The sequence below is a fragment of the Dasypus novemcinctus genome, chromosome 4 (assembly GCF_030445035.2).
Source record: "Dasypus novemcinctus isolate mDasNov1 chromosome 4, mDasNov1.1.hap2, whole genome shotgun sequence".
In the NCBI taxonomy this organism is placed as follows: Eukaryota; Metazoa; Chordata; class Mammalia; order Cingulata; family Dasypodidae; genus Dasypus; species Dasypus novemcinctus.
The window spans coordinates 61,206,099-61,224,241 of NC_080676.1; the positions used below are offsets into that span (position 1 = coordinate 61,206,099).

Sequence of the window (18,143 nt, forward strand, 5' to 3'; positions counted from 1 at the left end):
GGATGTAGCTCAAGTGGTTGGGTGTCTACCTCCCACATGGGCTGTCCTGAGTTTGGCTCCCAGTGCCTCCTAGAAAAGGAAAACAAACAACGAGCAGACATCAAGCAACAAAACAAAACAAAAACAAGCAGACAACGAACAAAAACAATGAGCAGACAATGAGCAGACACAACAAACAAAAACAATGAGTAAGACAACAAGCAGACAATGAGTAGACAATGAGCAAAAAAACCCTGAAAAACGAGCAGGGAGTGGATGTGTCTTTAGAAGTTGGGTACCCACCTCCCACATGGGAGGTCTCAGGTTCATTTTCTGGTGCCTCCAAAAGAATAAACAAAATAGACAATGAGCAGATAATGAGCAAAAACAACAAGTGAAAACAACAAGCAAACAGATGAGGGAGCCATCTTAGGGGAGGGTAATAAATAAAAATAAAAAATAAAATTAAACTGAGGGAAAGGGGTATATAGTGAGTGAGGGGAGGGTGGGCATTAATGAAGGAAGGGTGGCCACATCTGGGCACCTGGCTGCCCTGGCCCACCTGCCCAACCACCCAACAACTCTGCTCTCCAAGGCCCAGGTTGGTAAGCCATAAGCATCCATGATGCACATGGCACCTGTCCTGCAACTCCCCCTTACTAACTCTTGCCCTTCTCCTCCCGATATCATTTAACCTAGGCTCTGTGATCCCTTACCTTGATCCTACCTCTAGCTCTGACTTGGCCTAAGGACTTAGAATCTTAGTGTCTGGGTTTCTTACCAAGAATGAAGAAATTCCATACTGAGACTTCTCTTTCTGGAAACTCACAGGCAGTGACATTGGAACTAAGTGGCCTTTATGTAAATATTACATACGTACAAAACCTTTCACAGAGACTTATACAGACCCCAGACTTCTGCTTTTAAACCTTCATGGAGCCAGTGAAGAGAAGCTCTGCTACACTTCCATCCTATAGAATCCAACTCAACTCTAAATAGTTGATGTGGATATTGGTGCTTACTCCCATTCCCTAAGAGAGGGATTTGGACAGGTTTGATGTATTGCTGCTGGGGTAATCTTTTCAGTTTGAGGACTATGTCAAAAGAGCAAAGACCCTGTGATAATTGAATCCCACTTTTCTATCAAAAAAGCCTTTTGATAATACAGAGCAATGCTTTCCTCACAATTGTCATTCAATAATATTCAACAACAAATGTTTATTGAGAATCTACTATATGCCATGGACCTACATGGACCTCATTAAATACTTGTAGCAACTTTACAAAATTTTTAGAAGAGGAAGTAAAGGCTTAGGGAGATTATGCCTAGTAAGTGGCAGAGCTGGTAAGTGGTAGAGACAGATTTTGATGGCAATGGTCTACCCTCTGCTGCCTCCTTCTATAAATATCTATTAAGTGCTTATTTATTTGCAAGATATATTCCCAACCTCTTAAGGACTCATCCTATATTAGGGCTGTTGGGGAACCTCCTCATCAACTACTCCATGGGCCTGACTCCAAGAAATCTAACGCTCCAGAGCCTATTAATTCCCCAAGGGCTTCTGGGAAAGGTGGTCAGCTTTTGGTAGGAATGTTGCGGTCTCTTTGAAAGGCTTAACCGGAAGTATCTTGCTTCAACCTAAACTGCTGAGAGACATATTCAAGTGGATGACACTCAACAGGTTTGGAATAACACCATTCCTCAAGTGTCTGCATTTCTCACCAACAATGAAAAAATTCCATAGTAAGATTTCTTTTTCTGGACACTCACTGACAGTGACATTGGAAATAAATTGCTTTTATGCACATATTCCTTATGTACAAAACCTTTCACAGAGACTTAATCCAGACATTTCACAGAGGACTTGTTCTTGGATATCTGAAAGATTCAGCTTCTCTGCTAGTTCTGACTTTTGCTTGGTTGAGGGACCGATAATCCCTCTCTCCTCCATTCTTTTGCCTCTATTGCAAACCTCCCACTCTTGTGATCCCTGACAAAAGTGCCTTAAAAATTAACTGCTCTCTCTTTGCCAGTTGGCTTATGGGCACAAGGCCTGCTTAGTCACATAGGGTCCAGACTTAGCACACTTTCTAACATGTTAGGAACTCAGTTGAATTAAATCTCTTTTTTGTTGCTTATATCAACAATACAATGATAATGTTTATAACATTGCTAAATTAGCAATGTCTAGAAAGTAAGAGCTTTCTATATACAATACGACCTACTACATGTAAACTACTTGTATGTTAAAATTATTTTATAAATTTTGATTAATGTGCTGCTATCACCATCTTCAAATTGTTAATAGTATTTGAACAAGGGACCCTGCATTTTCATTTTGTCCTTGGTCCCACAAATCGTGCAGCTGCTCCTGCTCCTCGCAGTGAACATTGAAATAGGGAGAAGAGTCCTGCCATACAGGGTAAGAGTAGGTGGTCTCCCCTTTGGAACTCAGCAGGCGTTTTCCCACAGAGAATCTAGAAAGGTGTATGAAGCCAATGATAGGTCAGCCCTGCTTAGCCCCAGGTTCCTCATCTCTAAAATAGGACGGTGGCATCTACCTTGCAGGTTATTGTGTTAAGGGGGATCAGATATAAAGTACCTATCAGAGTGTCTGGTATACTCCAGGTGTTTCCTAATTGAAATAATTTGAGATAGCAGGTGCAGCAAACGGAGCTTGGACTCCGGAATTAGAAGCTAGGCTAGATCAAATCAGCCCTACCATTTAGTAAGATGTATGATCGTAGTTAAGTTACTTAGCTTCTCCTGCTTCAGGTCTTTTATCTATAAAATGGGAATGCTGGTATTTACCATGTAAAGTTGTTTTGGGATTTAAACAAGCTACATATTTGGAGAACCTAGTTCACTTTTGGCATACAGTATAAACAAGCTACATATTTGGAGAACCTAGTTCACTTTTGGCATACAGTAGGAGCTCAAAAAAAAATAACTTTGTAATTTACATATAGTTTATAACTTTTCTTATAACACTATGTCTGTACTCTGAACAATTAATTCACAAATGATTTTTGGGATATGCCCATTAATAAACTTTCTATACATGTAACCTCCTTATATGTTAAAATAATTTTTATTAAAAGTATTTGAGAATTTTTTTTTCTTCTTTGCTAGACTATGAATTCCTTAAAGGCAGTGATCATGTCTTATTTACCTTTGTATCCTAGTGCACTTTCTAACACATGCTAGGAACTCAGTTGAATTAAATCTCTTTTCTGTTGTTTTTATCAACAAGGCAATGATAATGTTCATAACGTTCCTAAATTAACCATGTCTAGAGAGTAAAAGGTGCATCAAAGAGCCCCATCTCTGTCCTGAAAAGCCTTTGTTTCCTTGCCCATTATATTTGGTATCTTCCTACATCCTTGGTCTGGTTCTTGCCCCATTAGCAAAGTTATTTTGTCAGGGAACATAATTCAGTTTGTGTAACCAATCACCTTTCCCGGCAACAACCTCAGTAGAGAGGGCTTTTGGGCAAGAATTTCCTGAAACTCCAACAGTTGAATCATAATATGATGTCTCTTAGGATCAAAGAAGCCTTGAACTCTGCCTTTTAACCATCCGGGGTAATGGGTCCCTTTAAGAACCTTATGATTGTTATGGATATTCTCTCCAGGAAAATAGATGCAATGTATTATACAATTTCAATGTGTTCTCAGTGCCCCAGAAGTACTTGGACTCCATGTTAAGAATTCTTATTAGAATAACCCAGAAAACAAAACGAACCCCCTTCACCCCAGATTATGAATTCTTGTTAGAATTGCTCAGAAAACAGAACGAGCAATGTGTGAAGTTCTAGTCCTGGCTAGTCACACTTTCTTGTTGAAAACAAAACAAAACAATTACAGATTTAACCGCAGAGTTATCCCTGAGGTCCAGTCCCAGGTGTTGATGTTAAGGGCTCCTGGCCAAGCAGTGGCCACTCTTTGGAGAACCCACGTTCAGCTGAGTATAATGGAGCCTTGTTTGATAATATCATTGACATTTCCAAATCCCGGGTATCAAGCTTTTTTCCTATCCCTCGTGGCCCTTCCTAAGTTTAGCTGCTGGTGTAATGGGGTAACCATGGCAACAACCACCTGCCTATTTAAAACCATCTCCAAGGCTGAATAAGGAAGCCTGGAGAAAAGGCTGCTTGCCTGCCTCTCAGTGGACAAATTGGGCACTCCTGGGTATTTTCCAGCATGGAAAAGGCAGGGTGGAAGCAGCAGGAGCACAAAGTTCTTAATAGAAAGTGTTCAGTAACCCTGTGATGCTGCCTCGATCCCACTGTGTCTTCTCATATTGGGCAAGCACAAGGATTAACATGCGAATCCACATGACCATCATCACAGGTGACCATACTACATTGACCACAACCAGGTGAAGAGTGAGGCACGAACCTAACCACAAAGAATCTTCTTGTTAATGGGAACTGGGGAGTGGGAAGGAAAAATAACAATTCCCATCACAGTGGATTGGTTCATACTTTGCATTGAAATGCACGCTACACCTTTTTTCTAGCAGGTGGATCATTCTAATTGTATTTAATTCTGACATATAAAACACACGTGGGAGAAAGGTGTGACGAGAAAATGAATACCCCAAATGCCTTATTTAATTAGTTACTTCAGTTTGCATAATTTCACATGTGGATAATTGGTGATTGCTCTATTTATGCCATATGTTGACCTATCTTTTGGATTTTCGAATATGGGGAAATTCCTCCTTCACTTTGCTCCCTTGCTCTCTATAAACTGACAGTTTTTCTCCTTCCAGGTGCCAGGAGATCATACAACTGACCACACAGAATGGTTTGCCTTTCCCTAGCTAACTATGCTCTTGCACCCCTTTATATCTCTGTGTGCATTCAATTCTTTCAGCCTGGATTGCCCTTCTCCTTTTTTGAATCTGGCACAAGCATATTTCTCTTCTGTGTCCATTCAAGAATCTCTGTCTTGAAAAACCCTCCAGGCCATAGCTCTTGCTTTGTATTGCCATAGCTCACCTCCGTTCATTTAACACAAGTCACTGCGCACATTTGCTTTCCAGTTTGTCTCTACCACTAGGCTTCCAAAACACCCATAGAGCAGTGTCTGGCCAGTATACTTTCCAAAAGATTCTGCTGAATGAGTGAATGAATGAATGAATGAACATAGCCCCACAGATTTCACAAGAATATGGCATCTTAACAGGCAATGACTATGCACACGGCTACCTTAAAAGTTTATGGAATGGGTGGAAGAGTGGGAGTATAAAAAACAGAGGTTGTGTGTGTATTTGACAGTGAAAAAGATCTTGAGGGGGCAACATTTGATTTATATGTTTGTGAATATAGCAGGAGTAGGACTGAAAGTATACGTGGTAATAGTAGTGAGTGAGTGGGTATGGTCTACGCGTATGAGAGAGCAAGAAGGAATGTGCCTGTGACAGAAACTGAGCACAAATCGTAGTAAGGCTAGTTCAGGTGCTATTAGACCCCACAGATCACACTCCCTGAAGCTGAAGTAGCTTCATTTTGTTCATTGTCTGATCCCTAAAGGACTTTCTTTTTAGTTAACCTCTCAGATGTGAGGTCAGAGGAAAGAGATAGGAAAGAAAATGAGGGCGCTCTTTGCGGGTGCTGGCTTTAAATGAATGTCCTCAGATAACTTCTGACCTCTGCTTTTGAAGAGAATCTTATGAACTACATAGAAGTTAATGCTTTCAGGTTCAAAGACCAAGTTCAAACTATATCCACCCTCCTCCCTACCTGCCTGAGAGTGAGGGTGGTGTCCAGTGGTCATCTCGACATGGTACAACAAAGAGAAATTAACCAATGAGAAGAAAAAGAAAGAACAGAGAAGGAGAAAGGTAACTTAACAATCCCTGGGCTATGCTGGTCACAACTCTATTCTCCCAGATTCCCATCTGCAAGCAAGAATGGTTTTGTTTTATTTGTTAATGGTCTGGTTTTCTCTTTCCTCTTGTTTTTCAACCTAACACCTAGGCTTCACACAGGGTGCCTAGGCTGAGGCTGGGACCTGTGGGCTCTGAGTCTCCCTACGTTTGCAGGGGCCACCACAGGCCTCTCTGGCTGCTGCCCTCTGCGATCTGGGGATACAGAGAGAACACACCCCGTTGATCCCTGGTCCAGAGCTGTCGCTCCCACCCCTTTGGGACACCAAGAAGTTAAGGGGCTCTGGGAACCCTCTTCCACACTCTCTGTCCCCAACCCTGAAGAATTGCAAGGGGCTGGAGGTGGAGTCGCTGCACATTCTGAGAAAGTGGCCAAGCCTCAGAAGGGTTCCAGTCGACCAAGAGCAGAACCGCCCCCAGGCGGGTGCCCCACGCCTCCCCTCCCACCTCCCCCTGAAGCATCCCCTGGGAGGGGACAGGCGGCCAGGCTGCGGCAGGTTTCTGACATTTCTTTCTTCTTGGAAATGGAAACCCTCTTTCCGGCAACTTGGCAGGAAAGCGACGTTCCTCGGTGGCCCGGGCCAAGAATATTTCCCTGAGAGCAGGTGGGAAGCCTCTGTCTGGCCAGCCAGCTTAGCGAGGGGGACGAGGGCAGAGCAGCTGACTCTACAGGGGTAACGGCCCTCTTACCTGCTGTTGAATTTTTCTGGGTGTTTCTCTCTCATCACGTGGAATCTATGTGCAATTGAGGCATCCTGAAAGGGAAAGAGTCAAAAGCAGATCCCCGGTTAGAGGTCATGACTGCAATGAGGTAGGAAAAAAGCTCACATGGTCTCACTGACTCTCCCGAAATGCTGAGCCACCATCTCACAGGTGAGATCCCGAGGCTCAGGCTGAGGCTGAGAACAGGGTCCAAGGTTGCAAGCTAGTGCCACGGGTTCTGATGGATACAGACCCTACTTCAGCTGACTCCAGAGCCCTCCTAATGTTCACTCGGCACCTGCCCACTGAGCGACAGTCAGTTCAGGGGCGAGTGAAGGGCCCTTTGAGCAGAGAGATGGTGTCCACGTCTGCGAGTTGAGGTCAGAAGCCTCAAGTGTGGGGCTCAGTGTGAGTCTTGGAAATGCCATGCCATATTAACTCTATTTTTTAAAAACATACTTTTTATTTTGAAATATTTTAAGCCTCACAAGAAGTTACAAAAATAGTACAGTGAGTTCCTGTGTACCTTCACCCACTTCCCCTATGATAACATCTTATATAACCATAGTACTTTTGTCAAAACCAGGAAGCCGACTCTGGTAGCTACCATTATATATTGACTCTTAGTCATCCATATCAGTAGCAATAGTCACATTGGATGACTGCTTAGGAGACAATAAAATATATATAAATATGTTTAAGTTTATGGCTTCTCTATTATCACTCCCCTGAAAGGATGCTCTCCAAGGTCAATGAAAATCTGATTACCCCTTCCTGTGGACACTTTGCTGTCCTATTATTAGCACATCCCTTTGCTGCACTGTTGACCACCTGCTCCTTAGAACTCCTAGTCAGGATTGCCCATGGCACTATGTCCTTCCTGGCTCGCCATCCTCAGGCCAGAACTTCTTGAAACCATAGTGTTCTCCTTAGTTCAATCCGTGGTCCATACTCTACTCTGTGGGCCATCTCATGAACTCCCATGGTTGTCACTAGTATCCAGATGCTGATGCCTCCACAATGTGTCTCCATAACCAGCTCTGAGCTTCAAACTTCAAACTGAATTCACCTTTCCTCCCCAAACTTAGTCTTTCATCTTTGGTAACGGCCTCATTTTTCAGCAAAGGAAGGTGTAATGCCCTTTTCTGTTCAGGCCCTGTGGTCAGCACTTTAGGGGCGGGTGCTGGCGCTGGGCTTTAGGAATAAAATGGCTAATTGGACTGAAGGCAGGAGGTGATACAGAAACAAGGGTACTGATTCAGACTTAAAAAAAAAAAAAAGGCACGGTAATCCATTTACTGGAATACATGACTGAAAGAGACCTGAAGTTCCAAATGATGACTTTGCAGCTAATGCATATTAAATCCATTCCTTGATAAGGAAACCCTATAAAAGAGAATTTTTTTTTAACATCAAAAGGTATATGTTCAGTGAAGAAATATATTTGAGCATCCACTGTGTGCAGTGAGTGAAATATAGGTTGATAGAGTGGACAGAAGGTCCAGAGGGAAGTTAGGAGGCAAAGAAGAACTTTTCCAATATTAGGACTTGGCCCAGTAGTAATCTCAGCTAGTAGTCCACTCTTGGAAAGTGGTGAAAGCAAGTCAAGAAGGTGGGTATATTTTGTGGTTGGCAATGAGTCATTGCTGAAATAATGTCTTGAGAATTTAACATTTAAGCCTTAGCTTTAGATTAAAAAAAAAAAAAGGTGTTAGTTTAAGATACGTCCAAAGTTGAAGGTTTTGTGAGCCCCTTGACCCCCGTGGAGGCGCAGTGGGAGGTGTGCAAACCCCAGGCCACCCCTGCAAGCCTCCCAGCCTGGGCCCACCTCCCTGTCTCTGAGCAAGTTTCAGTGAACACTCTGAATAAGATGCATGTGACATTTGTCAAGTGCTTCTCTAGAATTCAAGAAAACATTCCATTTCCTTGGGTTCCTCTGACACTAATTTTCTTCTGTCAGGAAAAGAAAAAGAAAAAGCCATCACGTGTTGCCTGGCACGATTTGTCCTTCCCTACCCCTACCCCAAGACTGCTGTGACTGGCTCCTGGGCCTTTGTTTGTTTTCTGGGATCTGTGCATAGGCCTGCTCACTCTGTGTAGCTGTCCTCACTGTCCTCTGATTTTTCATAACCAGTTATTGCAAAGCTTCTTTTCACCAAGACCAGCCTTTACAATATTATTAGTTAAGCATATGGCTCTAATTTGACAATGTAGTCCCTTAGTCAATACACAAAGAGCTCCTTTGCTGTCACGTCTAAACAGGCAATGCTGATAAAGACCCTGTCCATGTTTTTCTACCAAGGGATTAAAAAGAGTGTTGAGATTCACCTTAACCCTCTGTTGAGCTTCTCCGTGTCAGCCACATGTACTGGGTCTATTTACATTCTGTAGTGATTTAATATAAATTTTGGGAACCAGTGCTGCAGTGGTACCGAGGTTTTCTTGGTAATAATTACAGCAAAATGAGACTTCTGTTCTGAAGGGGGAAGATGGGAATTGCAAATGCATGGAAGTGGGGAAAGTATTTCTGGCAGCCTCACTGCCTGGGGTCTTTTCTATGAGGTGTTGGGTGAGAAGGAGATGCTGAGAGGGGTGGACACAGGGCTACTCTTTCCTGAACTAAAACTCCAGGCAAATGGTTGGACAAAGGATCTTTGTGGTCTTCCAAATCCAGGCAGCAGTCATTTGGACTCTGAGATATAGGAAAGGCTAGGCCAGTGCTGTTCAATAGAAATATAATAATGTAGGCCATTTTATAACTTTTCTAGTATCCACATTAAAAAAGTAAAAAGAAACAGATAAAATTAATTTTAAGAATATATTTTAATTGACCCTGTATACCCTAGAATGTTATCATTAAAAAATGGAATTGATATAAAAATTATGAATGAGATATTTTACATTCTTTTTTCATACCAAGTTTTTGGAATGTGGTGTGTGTTTAGGACAAGTCACATTTCAAGTGCACGATAGCCACATGTACCGTATTGGCAATGAAGATAAAAGGAGAGAAAGGAGCCAATAGGACAGACTGTTTGAAACCGGGGTTGTTCTGAGTTATGGAGGATTTGGGAATAGAAAAGAATGTGGACCCCTTGTCTAGGACATGCCTTAGTGAATTCCATTGTCTTAGCAGCTTCATGGCTCTCTCAGGTGATAGATAAGAACTCGATGCTGAAGGAATCCAACAGCTTGCAAGAAAAATCATGTCTAGTTGAGAATTCCCTAGCGAGGAAACCTGGCTGGTGAAGTCTAATAAGTACAGTCTGTAAGGTGGGAAATGGTGTGTGGATTAGTGGGACAGGCTATGACCTCTCCTTGGCTCTTGGGTTTCCCTAGCATCAAAAATAGATTTCATTGAATCAAGGGATTAGCTGTTCACTCATCCTGTTAAGGCTCACTGAAAGCAGAGCCTTTGAGAAGTTCAGAGTTACACATAGTCCAGGAACTATTTTGTAGCCCCAAACTTCCTGTCACTGATACCTGGCCATCCTGACATTTCTGCAAATCCAAAAATAAAGAGCAGGGAAGAGGAGGCCAGAGAAGTCAGAGGAAGTGGTGTACTGAATGACTATGTTTAAAATCTCCTGTCAGTAGATATTATCAGTTAAAAAGACAGATAAGGTCAACTCTTTACTGGTGGGAACTTGGCACAAGGTTGATTAGAATATGGTGGTAATAAAGCCAAGACCATAGTGACTGCCTGGATAGGCCATTAGAATCTGGACCCTCTGACTTGTTTATCCTTCCATCTAGTAAGTGGGCTCTATTGGCACTAGGGGGATAGCTCAACTCATCAGGGAACATTCTTTACCACCCAGCAGTAGCTGTTGCCATCACCTTTATAAATGCAAGACACAGACATTTGATATCAATAAGATATTCTGGGTCCTTCAAAAGAGGCAAAGACTTTGCAATACCCTCTTTGCCAAGGGAGACTGACTCTGTTTAATCATCACAAGGAAGAAAAACTCTGCATTGGTTTACATACCTCCTTCTCCTCTTACAAAGTTTGGGAAGTCAAATAGGGAGCAAGACCTTCTGCAAATGTCAGGTCCAGACTTTGGTAGGGTTGTGTGTTGGTTACTTGTTTTCTCAAGAATTTTTCTTCCAACTTTTAAAGAGCGAGCACACAAACCCAGCAAATATTTTATTGGGAGAAGGCTAAGGCTACAACAGTGAGATAAAACCAGTCCTGGTTCCTTACTCCTCTGCAATAAAATATTAAACATGCCCAAACTAAAGGTGAATGAGGAAAAACATCTTGAAAAAGATATTGTGAGGTTCTTCATAATTTAAAAAATGAATGGATTGCGTTATTATGCATCGGCCCAGGGCAAATAAATATGTCGACCACTGTGGGTGATGGAGAATCTGTTTGCATGCATTTTCTCTGGTGACAGTTAGTGCGTCCTCCTCCCCTCCCTCCCTTTTTCCCACATCCTTCCCTTTCTTCCTTCCTTCTTATTTGTAAGGATGAATTAAAAACATGATTACCAATCAGTCCTCGCACTTGAGTGTTTAGGGGTTAGCTATCTAGTTGAGGAGAAATTGTCTGCTTCTTTTTGGTGTGTTCATTCTTTTGGTCAGCAAATTTTAAGTGAGTACCATTTTTGCACATGACACTGCATGGGAAGCGGTCAGGAATCATGTTGCTTCTGGCTGTCATAACTGGGGGTGTTAAGAAAAGGAAGGTTTGGGGCTGAGGCTCCAAAGGCAGCCATGGCTGTAACGTGCCATCTGGGTAGCTGCCCAGTCCTGCAGCTCCGCTCTCTAATGCCTAGTTACCATGGGCGCTGGTTCTCCCCTTCTTCCTAGCTTCCTCCTCCTTCATCTCTCTCAGTTTTGGCTTCTGCTCTTGTGAGGAGCCACTGCCTTTGACCATTCTTCTTTACTCTGATGGATTGTTTTCATTCACTGAGGACTTGGTCAGGAAGGTCAGCATCAGCATGATCTCGGGCTTGCTAAAAATGCAGATTCCCAGAACTTGCCCAGACCTATGGAATCAGAATCCACCCTGAGGGTGGAATCTGCATTTCTGAGAAGGAGCACTGATGAGTTGTTACACACTAAATTTTAAGAGCACCCTCCCTGCAAAGAAGGACTGTGGGGAATCCACATGTTCAGTGGTCCACAGCTCAGTCTGGCTCTGGAACTAGACCCTTGTGATTCCCGTCTCCACCACTCACCAGCCTGGGCTTATTTCTCTCTCTAAATCTGTCTAAGCTACAGTTCCTTCTTACACAACAAAAAAGGATAATGACTGCTCCCACCTCATAGGGAAACTGCCTGGTGCGCAGTAGGTATTCAGTAAGTGTCAGCAAGTTATGCAATGGTTACCATAAGGAAAATACACTTCAGTTATTGTAAAACTGCAGTGATGGGAGGCCCCTGAACCAGAAGGCCCCTGAACTCCAGACCTGTTAACAGTGTAGCAGTGTCCGATTTGAAAGAGCTTAACACAGCATGAGTTCCTGCTGGGAGGATGTGGGCCTCAGCAGGTGGTCCAAAAAAGAGAAAGGTCTTTGGACCCAGAAGGGGAGGGAAATGTCTTTCTAGATGCCTGGAGCAGGCAGCTGGAAGACACCTAGAAAAGATGGCTTTCGCAGCTGAGGCTGGGGGTAGGGTGGGGAGATACACTGGATTTGGGCACAACAGCCCCTGAATTTGTTCTCAGTCTCCTGCTTCCATCCTCTCAGAGCCTGATCATGGGTCCGTCTATTCCTCTTCCATTTTAGTAATAGAAGGAACATTGGATTAGGAGTCAGAAAATGAAGGCAAATCCCTTCATCTTTCTGAGTCTTTGTTTTCTCACCTATAAAATGGAGATTATAATGTCCTTTAGTATAGTCATAAGAATCCAGAAAACATGGTGAATTTTAAATCCTCCTGTAAATATAGGAGACTATTATTTTAAGTCCTTTCCTCTCTTACTTTCCATGGTTTTCCTTTTACTCTTCCTGTTCAAAAGAACCTGGCTTCAGAGTAAAGCAGAGCCATGTGAGCCTAGTCCTACCCCTAGTACATAGTCTGAGGTCTCATCTGTAAAATGGGCAGTGATACCAACCTTGCAGACTGCTATGAGGACTGGAATATATAAAGCCTAACACAGTGGAGCACATACAGGAGGTACTTGATAAATGTTTTTGCTGCACGCCCTTTCCAAATCCCAACTCTGTTGCTGAAGTGATTAACCACCCTTCCCATCACCCCACCCCACCACTCCTAACTGCTGGGAAGCAGTGTCCACCCCAGTCCTCTACGGACCAGAAGCTGAGTTCAATGAAGCAAACTAACTGTGCTATACCAGATGTGCAGAGGACCGGGGGAAGAAAGATGAACATGGCACTGTCCTTGCCTCTGTTTGTGTGTGTTGGGGGTTGGGGCAAGACAGGAGCATTAAGCCAATCCCTCAATGTAATGTAGAGAGTGCACTGATGGGGTGAGCTCTGAGGGCTGAGGGAGCACTAATGAGGAGCACAGAGCTCAGTCAAAGGCTCAGCCCAGAGGAGATGCCCATAAAGGTTTGTGAATTGCTTGGACTATATGAGATGGGTTGAGATGAGGAGTGAGAACAAGAGAGAAGGAATTCTGCAAGCTGAATCAGTCAAACCAGCTTGGGAACAGGTGGTCTTCCTTTGAGGATAAGAATTCCCAAATCTGGAATTATATGTCCTTTGGTTATTTCTTGATGTTGCTTTTTGACTGCTTCAAATTCCACAAATGATAAGTATGTTGTTTGAAAAATTCCTGTCTTTTTTGTTAGTTAAAATTAGAGGGGAAAGAATTTCCTCATATTCAAAAATTGGGGATTGGAGCCATCACTCAGGGTGTCCAGTCTCAGGCCAGATGCAAGGATGACTGGACCCAGTTCTGGGCTGGGGGCAGTTGGGACAGCCAAGGAATAAGGACCCAGGCAGAACAACTGAAGACTCTGACTTTTCCTGCCAGCCTGGGCATTTCTCTTCCAGGAGGAAAGGTTATTCCTGGCCAACTCACCACGCCAATGGAGAAATAGTTGTTCATGATGTTGTATGGGACCTGGTCTCCGTTCTCCACCTCCTCTCTGGGGATGACTTCCAGATGCCAGCGGTCCAGCATTACCAAGGGACTCTGTTCAATATCCTTCAGGATTTTCGTCAAGCTGCCCCCCTCATAACCTGTGGAGCACAGCATTGCATTTGCCACCAGAGCAGAAAGTCTAGGTCATTGTCGATGCATGGGAAGCGTCAGGGCAGGGAATCCCATAGACATCTGGGTCCAGGACAATCCCCAGTGTGTCTCTGGGCTGGAGATACTTATGTTCCCTGAGCCACGGAGAAGGAAGGGCAATAGGGAGTAATTAGAAAGGGGCTGGGGTCATTCGGAAGCCAGAGTTGTTGAGGAAGGGGGATGTTGGCCAAAAGTAGACAGGGCTGTGTAGCAAAGCAATCCTGAGAGAATTCCAGTGGTCTGGATGGTTGGGAAGCTGGGCACAGGAGGACAACAGATCCATTCCAGGATCGTGTCATATCAGAGAGAGACAGCCTGGTAGATAGAATTTTAAAAGGGTCCCCAGGATTCCTGCTCCCCCTGGTGTGCACACTCTGTATAATCTCTGGGATTTATAAATATGAAGTGGGATAGTTGCTCCCAAGATTAGCTTATGTTTTATGTCACAGTTGATTTTAAAAAAGGGAGATTATCCTGGGTGGACCTGACCATAATAAGGGGAAACTTTAAAAGGGACAGGCTCTTCCCTGAGAAACTCTGAGAGATTTGAAACTTCAAGAGGGATTTGACGTGAAGGGGACTTTCTGTTATTGGCATTGAAGATGGAGGGCTCTATGTAGCAAGGAAGGCTGGAGGCCTTTAGAAGTTGCAAGTGATCCCAGTTAACAACCAGCAAAGAAACAGGGACCCCAGTTCTGCAACCACCACGACCTAAACTTAGCCAACAACGTGAATGACCTTAGAAGCAAATTCTTCTCCGGTGCCTCCAGAAAGGAGCACAGCCAGACCAAGAGCCTAGTTTCAACCTGTGAGTGCCTGAGCAGAGAAAACAGCCAAGCTGTGCCAAGACTTCTTACCTACAGAACCGTGGGCTAATAAATGGGTGTTGTTTTAAGCTACTACATTTGTGGTAATTTGTTATGCAGCCACAGAAAATGAAGACAGACAGTGAATCATAAGTGATGGGAGGTTAGGAGGAGAGAGTCTTTTCCTTCAAATAATACTTCCATATTCCTCACCTTTGGGGCAAACTTGTGGGTATTTTCAAACTCTCAGGGCTTTGGTTAACTCCTTAGGGGACTCCTCACAAGATAGCAATCATCTATCAGGGTCTTGGGTTTCCTGTTCAAAATCTGCACATAGATGCCCAAAGTGCGGGCCAAGGGTAACTTGCCTGTCCCTCTTAAATGGAAACCCTGGAGCTCTTCCCGTGCCTACCAGTTTCCTTCTAGGGCTGGTTTCTGTTTGCCCCACATCTGCCCACCAAGCATGACCTGATCTCTGACCATGGACTGCTGCCCTGCCTGGTCTTGAGTTGTTCTTGGAATTGATCAGCCACTTGGAATAGCCCTTCCCTCTTCTGCCTGGCAGCCTGATCTATCTGCTCCGTGTGCTGCCCTGAACTTCACCACTCTCTGGAGAATGCCCAGCTCCTTGGGGGCTGCTGCAGCTGAGGAAGTTCTCCATAGTCCCTGCCCCTTGCCTTGTAAGCTCATTCCCACTCCATGCTTCCCTTGAGAATTTCAGTATGGATGACCAAGGCCTATGGGGGTCTAGGATCATCTGGATGCCCCTAGGGATTCTAGGGAGCTAGTGATGTGGCTTTTGGGTCTGCATTCTGCATCCTCATTCAGAAGATCACTAGTATGAATGAGAGGCAATATACAGAAAGCCCCGGAGTGCCCACTGGGAAATGTACTGGGGAAGAGACAAGTGAGACTTGGTCTTTACTCTAAAGTTGACCATCTGCTAGTGGGGTAGGTGGGTTCTAAGCTCATAGCTTCAGGATGCAGCAAACATGTTGAGGAAGTTAAGCACAGGGTCCCCAGAGCCCAGGAGAGGATCTCCTACCCCAGCTTGGAGTGAAGGCAGGGAAAGTATCATGTTGTAGATATGACTCCAGAGTGGAGTAATACTCTGTGGAATGTGATCCCTAAAAGGGTAAGTTCAATCTAGTTCTATAGAACAGTCTTGTCAATTGGAACACCCGTCCTCAGGGTAGGGCCGCTAGCATGCAGACTCACCTCCTCCCCAGCGGAGACAGCGGGCAAGGTCATTTCCTGTTCCAAGAGGTAGGACAGCCACTGGTGGATGTTTTGTGAAGTTAGCCTTATCTGCAACCCATGCAGAGGAAGAGAGAACCATATGACATGAGTTTTTCAGTTGTTTTATCCTGATCTGATGTTTGAACCTCTCCATAGCATTCTTTATTTGAATACCTCCCATGATGGGGAACACACTACTTCCTAAAGCTATATATTCCATTTGCAGTATGTAAATCACTACCAAGAGGCTTTGATATTGAGCCAAGTCTGTCTCCTTATAGCTTGCTCCTGTTTATCCTAACTTTGACCTAATTCTTTCTAGTGACAGTATACACTTAAAAAGCATTCGTTTACACTACTTTAATCCTTATTGACAAGGAGCACTTACTCTATTTATCCCTCAGATCAAACCCTGTAAGGTTTTAGCACCCTTTTCTAACAGATGAAGACACGGAGGTTCAGAGAGGGAAATTAATTCCCAAACCAGGATCCAAACCCAGGTCAGTGTGGCTCCAAGTCCATGTTCCTCCTCACTTTAGGGGCCAGGCAGGTGCATGGGTTAGTGAAACAGAGGGTCTAAGGGTCTAAGGGTAGAGCATTTGGGAAACTGAAGATACCTAACTTAAAATAATTCAGAATCAAAAACTTAAAAATAACATTGTGTCAACGGGCACAATATTTGGCCCCCAGGTTCAAGTTTGCTACTTCCATCACCATCCAGACTTGCAAATATACACATTTCTCATCTTATCTCCCATGATGGGTGTGAAAGAGCATTCAACTCCAGCATCATAGACAGCCCAACTGGACAGGTGTTTTAAATCTGGCTACAGAGTTGCGCTCTTTACAGCAGCATGTTCTCTGGGCTGGGAAAGCTGATGAGGGAGGCAAAGCACCTATTGTGCTCCAGGGGGCATTGTTTACATAACCCCAATGTGCATGGTGCCCCTGGAGATAAACAATGTGGTGGGGTCAATGCAGGAAACAGTGCATGAGGCTTATATCAGGGTTGCCCCCGCAAAGCAGGAGTTCATAGGCCACCCAGGACGTCTGACCCGTGCCAGGAGTGGCTGAGCTCAGGCAAGAGCCAGGGCCGAGGTCACCATCTGGAGAGCTGAGATGCAGATCAATGGACCTTCCCACTGTTCCTGGAACACATGGTCTGCATTTGTGTCTTGCACATGGTTCTCTGGGCTTGGAATGTGCTTGTTCCCTTAGGCCTGCCCTCTTCTGTGTTCCCCATGTCAGCAACCTCCTCACAGGACTGAGGGCAGAAACCTGAAGGTCATCCCACGTTTCTCTCTCTCCCTCACCCCGCATTTGTTCACACATCAATTTCTGTGTGCTGTCTTCTCAATAGGTCTCCAAGCAATCTCTTGTCTCCATCCCCATGGCCACACCCAAGTTCAGGTCTGATTCCTTCCACTGGAACCATCTCTGCTCTCTCAGCCTCCAGGTCCCTTCAAGTGTGCTCTTCACACTTCCTCCTAGGAGGACAATTCTTCTTAAGCTACAAGTCTGATCACACCAGTCCTCTACTTTAACTTCTGCCATGGCTCCCTAGTACTCCTTAGAATGGTATAATAGACTTCAGGATCCGGGTTCTGCCTTTCTCTCTCATCTCATCCTTCCATACATCCTAGTGCTCACCATACTGAAATGTTCTCAGTTCCTTTAACTGACAAAGCTCTCTGTTGCTCAGCTCAGCTGCTGCCCCTGGGAGGCCTTCCCTGATTGCCCCAATCTAGACCAGCTGCCTCTCCAGAGTGTTTTCTTAGTACCAGAGATGACTTCATCATACTCTTATAATTTCTACTTGTTTGTTTCCTCAATACACTGTAACCTCCCTGGGTGGAACTGTACTCCATTCACCACAGCAGCTTCACTGCCTAAGACGATTCCTGACTCTTGCTCCTTTTCATTCATTTATTAACCCATATGCACTGAAGGCCCACTATGTGCCAGATGCTGTGCTAAGAGCAAAGGCTCCAATAATGGGCAGAAAAACTATGGCCTAGGCTCACATGGTGCTTAAAGTCTAGTGGGAGAGACAGACATTAATGATGCCTTCATAGAAAGAATGCATAATTTCAAATTCATAGTGGAAAGGAAAAGAGCATAGTCATATGATAAGGAGACTGAGGGTGTGTTAGAGAAGGTTCCCCTGGGAGAGGGCATGCTTTAGCTGAGATCTGGAATAGAAGCTGACCATGCAAAGCGTTGGGGAGCATTACAGACAGAACAACTCGTACAAAGGCCCTGTGGTGGAAGGGAGACAGGTCTGTTCATGGGTCTGAGATGGGGGCAGT

The 18,143-nt window shown here is 44.3% G+C and overlaps 1 protein-coding gene across 18 annotated transcripts in view; it reads right to left on the reverse strand.

Moving 5' to 3' along the window:
* The window catches only part of DGKG (diacylglycerol kinase gamma), a 219,183-nt gene that overhangs the window by 92,627 nt on the left and 108,413 nt on the right, over positions 1-18,143 (reverse strand). For all 18 annotated transcript variants that reach the window (XR_002793276.3, XM_058295504.2, XM_071214670.1 and 15 more), the window contains 3 exons: positions 15,814-15,903; positions 13,577-13,737; positions 6,566-6,630 (listed from right to left, as the gene is read on the reverse strand). Coding sequence is in view for 17 of the 18 variants with exons in the window: in XM_058295504.2 (XP_058151487.1) it covers positions 6,566-6,630; positions 13,577-13,737; positions 15,814-15,903 (316 nt within the window). In the remaining variant the exon portion in view is untranslated. The remainder of the gene's footprint in view (positions 1-6,565; positions 6,631-13,576; positions 13,738-15,813; positions 15,904-18,143) is intronic.